General features: G+C 63.8%; 1 protein-coding gene across 1 annotated transcript; it reads right to left on the minus strand.

Moving 5' to 3' along the window:
* Positions 1 to 4,448, minus strand: LOC113962818 (fibroblast growth factor 17-like). The gene is made up of 5 exons (XM_027673590.1): positions 4,417 to 4,448; positions 4,242 to 4,278; positions 2,059 to 2,236; positions 1,061 to 1,167; positions 1 to 288 (listed from the first exon to the last, which is right to left on the minus strand). The coding sequence occupies exons 1-5, from the start codon at positions 4,446 to 4,448 to the stop codon at positions 1 to 3; spliced, it is 642 nt and encodes a 213-aa protein (XP_027529391.1).
* Between the last annotated feature and the right edge of the window lie 493 nt (positions 4,449 to 4,941).

The following is a 4,941-nucleotide window of genomic DNA, read 5'->3' on the forward strand; positions in this document are numbered from 1 at the left end:
TTAGGGGCGGGGGGCGCGGGTGCGGCGGGAGCGGCGGGTGGGCGAGGACGAGCCCACGAACTCGAACTGCTTCTGGCGCTCGGCGTTGGGGAAGGGCAGCTGCCCCCGGTACAGGCGCTTGATGAAATGGGCCTCTCGCTGGTTCTGGCGGCTGCGGGAGGCGCGGCGGGGGCGGCCCCGGCGGGTGAAGGCCATGTACCAGCCCTCGTAGCGCGCGTTCTGGAACGCCGTGTAGTTGTTCTCCAGCACGATCTCGGTGAAGATGCAGTCCTTGCTCTTCCCGTTGGGCTGCAGCGGGGGGAGGAGGAGGAGGAGGAGGAGGAGGAGAGGGGCTCTGAGGGTCCGCAGGGATGGGGAGGGGCACTTGGGGGTGGGACTCGAGAGGTGTTGGGGCTCCCCAGAGCATCCCTGGCACTCCCCCGGGACTGTCTTTGTCAGCATCCAGCTCACCCCTGAAACCTCCCAAGTTCATCTTTGTCAGCCCCTGGACCATCCCTGGCACCTCCCAGACCGTCTCTGTCACCCCCAGCCCACTCCTGGCACCCCCTGGTTCACCTCTCTCACCCCCAGACCATCTTTCTCACCATCCTAAAAAACCCTTCCAGTTCATCTGTCACCCCCAGCCCATCCCTAACACCCCCCAGACCCTCTTTGTCACCACCCCTACCCACCCCCCCAGTGTATCCCTGCCATCCCCGACCCGCCCTTCCCACCCTCCAGCTTCCTTTTATCACCCCCCCCAACACCCCAAAGCCCATTTTTATCACCCCAAACCTCATCTCCATCACCCCCCACCCCGTTCCCCACGGATTCAACCCCAAAGCACCAGGACCAGCTCCCCGGGGGCTTCTCCTTGCAGCACCCAGGGCTGATGAAGGCAAAGGGGGGGGGTCAGGCAGAGCCCCCCCAGTGCATCCACATCACCCGTGTGAGTGGGGACAGGGGGACCAGCCCGGCCGGGGTTCTCAGTGGGCTCCCAGGCTGAGCTCCAGGGACTGGGGGGACACGTTGGGGGGGCCCTGGGGACTCCTAGGGAGTGTTGGGGGTGTCCAGGACTCACTTTCCCGACGAGCTTTCCCCTCTTGCTCATGCAGATGTACTTCTCGCTCTCGGCCCCCTTGATGCGCACGCGGCTCCCGAACGTGTCCGTCTCCACGATGAGCTTGGCTGGGAGCAGAGGATGTGTCCTGTAGGGGCTGGGACACCCCCTCCAGCACCAAAATCCCCCCTCCCATCCCCTTCTCCCTGCCCCCCTCAGCCAGGGCAGGGCAGCCCTTGCCGGGGAATCTCCCAGATCAGGATGCCCAGGGGGGCTTTGTTAAAACCCAGCAGAGCCAAAGTGGGGGTTGCTGGAGGCACCAGCCCCTCCCTCCCCCCTCCGGTGCATCCACGTTGTCAGGATTCCATGGGCTCTCCAGGGCCAGATCGAGTCCAGCAGGTTAATTATGATTAACCCACCAGGTTAATTATCCCCGTCCTCATCGTTCCTCCACAACAGCCCTGGCTCCAGAGGGGTGGCAGCGACACCAAAACCCTCACTCCTGGTGGATCCTGGGAGAATCCAGGGAAAGCCCCGGGAAAGGTGGTGATTCAGCCTCGCTGCTCACCAGGCCTGGAAAAGCCTTTCCTGAAGTTCTGAGGGATTCCAGCCAGGGGGTTTGTGGGGCTGGGATGCCCGGGTTGGAGAATCCCACGGGAAGGGTGGTGTGACCGGGATGGGATCTGCCCACTACCTATGGATATTTAAGAGGTGGATGCCAGGATCAGGCATTTCTCCTCTGGGAAAAGTTGTTTGTCTCGTGCCAGGAGGAGATTAGAAAGCCCTGAATATGGAGCTTATAAATACTGCATGGAGCCGGAGAAATCCACGGTTTGGGAAGTTTTGAGGTCAGGGCTCTTCGGAGCCGAGTTATCCAGGGGGAGGGAATTTTTGGGTATAAAACCAGCCGGGCTGGAACAGCTCCCCCCACACCATTCCCCCTCCAAAACCCTTTGGGAAGAGACATTCCCCTGGAGTCTCCATGAGCTTCCTAGGGGGGGTTGAGCAGCCCCTCTCACCGAATTTGTTGCCGTCCTCGGCGGTGGCCGTGATCCTCTTCCCATGCACCTGGACGTGCTTCCCGCTGGTCCGGCTGTAGAGTTGGTATTCCCGGATCTGCCGCCGGCTCAGCTGGTCCGTCATGGCCCCCTGGTCCCTCACGTACTGGTTAAAATTAGGAGACGGTTGGTTCTCCCCCTTTGTTTACAAAGGGAAAAACGGAATCAATTCGCTTCGGGACGGCAAGGGGAGCAGGGGGGGAGAGCCTGGGAATGGGCAGAGGGAGCTCCCAGCCCCCTGGTTCCCTTGGAGCAGCAGCCAAGGCTTGCTTTGGATCGGGAGTGGGGTGGGCAGAGACCTTGCTGGTTATCCCAGGCAGGAGGGGGATGCAGGGAAGGATGTTCTCCTCCCGGCACAGCCACCCCAGGGATGCTCAGCAGGTCCCAGGGAAAGCCTGGGATGCAGGAGCTGAGCTGGGGAAACCCCCATGGGTCCCTCAGGGCGGGTGAGACCCCCTAGAGCCAGGCTGGGTGTCCCAGGAGCAGGACTGTCCCCTCCCAGTCCATCCTGAGCTTGGAATAAACATCCTGGACTCTGAGACAGCTCTGTGGTTTGTTCTGACCAGGCAGGAGCGGCACACGAGGGTGGTCAGAAGGAAAAGAGCAGCTAATTAGGGCAGGTGAGGTGGGGAGGGGGATTTGGGGTGGTGGGCAGCCCCCCCATCCCTCTCTGCACTCCAACCAGACCCTCTCAACACACATCCTAAAGGAAAACTCACTTTAGTCCCAGTGCAAGAGGGACCCCGGCCCCAAAACCAGCTTGGAAGGGTCTGTGGACAGGGGATGCACTCCAGGGGGGGGACATCTGGGGTCCCACCGGCCCAGCTTGGGGTGCACAGCATCGTCCGTGGGGCGTGGGGGGGGCACGGGACCTGCCACACACATTCCCAGGCTGTGGAATACCCTCCCTGGGAAGGCAGAGGGGGACCCAGCCCTGAAGTGGGATGGTTCCTCCCCCCCCCAAACTCCCTGCCCACCTTTGTGTGCGCCCGGGGACTCATTTCCTGCCGGGATCTGCTTTAAAGCCTTTGGGGCTGTCGCGGGAGGTGGGATGGGATGGGATAGGGGAGGGGGGGGCGGCCCCTCTCCATCAAAGGCTCTTCCCTTCCCCTCTCATTTTCAAAGAAATAAAAGCGCTTACCTTGGGAAGGGAAAAAAAAAAAAAGGGGGGGGGGAGCGTAAAAGAAAGAAAAAAGGTCCCGGGGATGTTTTAATGCCGCGGGGCCGCAGCCCCGGGGGTTTTGTTCGGGCGCTGGAGCAGAGGGTGCTGATATGGAACAGTGGATTTTAAAAGGCGCTGCCTTTCTAAAGCCACAAAAAGCGGTGGTGCAGCCCCAGAGGGTGCGGGGGGGGGAGGAAAGAGGGGAGGGGGTGTCAAACCTCACCCCCCCCCTCGCTGGTGGGGGTCCAGACCCCGTTAACCCCCTCGGCAGCAGCTCCCGGCTGAGGGACCCGGCACATCCCCCTGCCCGGGCAGGGCTGCGAGGAACGAACGTGTCACCTGCGCGGGATGGCATCGCTGCCAGCCTTGTCCACACCCTCCGGAGGGTCCGGGGGGGTGTGATCCCCACTGCGGAACCCCCAGTTGCAGCCCCTCGAGGTCGGTGCTGAGGGGGCACAAGCGCAGCTCCGGCGTGGACACAAACCCCCATCTATTCCTGGAGCTCCAGCCCTGCATCTCTCCCTGCCCGGGACTCCATCCCTGGAGCTCGATCCCTGCATCTTTCCACCCCTGGAGCTCGATCCCTGCATCCCTCCCTGCCCGGGACTCCATCCCTGGAGCTCCAGCCCTGCATCCTTCCATCCCTGGAACTTTATGCCTGCATCCCTCCCTGCCCGGGACTCCATCCCTGGAGCTCCAGCCCTGCATCCTTCCATCCCTGGAACTTTATGCCTGCATCCCTCCCTGCCCGGGACTCCATCCCTGCAACCCTCCATCCCTGGAGCTCCGTCCCTGAATCCCTCCCTGCCTGGCACTCGGTGCCACTCGAGGTGGGCACACACCAGCCCCCCGGGAAAGCCCCCCGACCAGGGCAACGGGCACCCCCCAAAGCGAAGGGTCAGCTCGGGGCAGGGGGAGCGGGGGGGGGTCACAAAGGGGACGCCTTCGCCCACCTCGGGGTCAGCAAAGCACATTCACCTACCTGCGTCTGACAGGAGAACATGAGGAGCTGGAAACATCTGCGGGGGAAAAAAATAAAAGGGGAGTGGGGTAAAAAACAGGGAGTTTCGTTGGGATTTGGTTGTTTTCTCCTCCCGAGGGGGGGGGAAAAAAAGAGGGAAAAAGGGGGGGGGGGTGGCAGCGAGAGGGGCTCTTACATGGAGAGGTTCTGCAGGGTGAGGGGCTGCATGGTGCTGCTCGAAGCCCCCCGGCCACCGGGGGCCACCGGCTGTGCCACGGCGGGCTCGCCGCGGTGCCAGGGGCAGGGGATGCCGAGGACCCTCCCGCCGAGCCCTCCTCGCCGGGGCGATCCCCCCTCTGGGGGTGTCCGAGGCTCCAGGAGATCCCACGCGCGATGCCAAGGGTTCCGGGGCAGCGCCGGAGCATGGGGGAGGCAGCCGGGGCAGGGGCTTCTCCTCCTCCTCCTCCTCCGGCCCTGGGGGCTGCACGTCCTAAGCCTCGGGGGCATCCAGGTCCATCCTGCCCCCGGCGCCCCCACCCCATCAGCCTCCGGTCCTGGGGCCGGTGCCGCCGCCCGGGGCAGCGCCCGCAGCCCCCCAACCCATGGAGCCCGGCCCGGAGGTGGGACGAGGGGGAAGGGGCAGCCTTTAAAGGTGGGGGGAGAGCCCCGCGAAGAGGGGCCGGACCTCTCCCGGCAGGCAGAGGCTCCGCGCAGGGAAGGA

This window comes from Neopelma chrysocephalum, unplaced genomic scaffold (genome assembly GCF_003984885.1).
Source record: "Neopelma chrysocephalum unplaced genomic scaffold, ASM398488v2 Primary Assembly neopelma1_185284, whole genome shotgun sequence".
Taxonomy (NCBI): domain Eukaryota; kingdom Metazoa; phylum Chordata; class Aves; order Passeriformes; family Pipridae; genus Neopelma; species Neopelma chrysocephalum.

Excerpts from the sequence above, each read along its gene's own strand:
- LOC113962818 (XM_027673590.1), bottom strand. The coding sequence starts at position 4,448 with ATGCAGCCCCTCACCCTGCAGAACCTCTCCAT. Across the intron at positions 2,237-4,241 it reads TGTTCTCCTGTCAGACGCAG|GGGGAGAACCAACCGTCTCC; the intron begins GTAGGTGAATGT and ends TTGTAAACAAAG. Across the intron at positions 289-1,060 it reads GGGGAAAGCTCGTCGGGAAA|CCCAACGGGAAGAGCAAGGA; the intron begins GTGAGTCCTGGA and ends CCCCCGCTGCAG.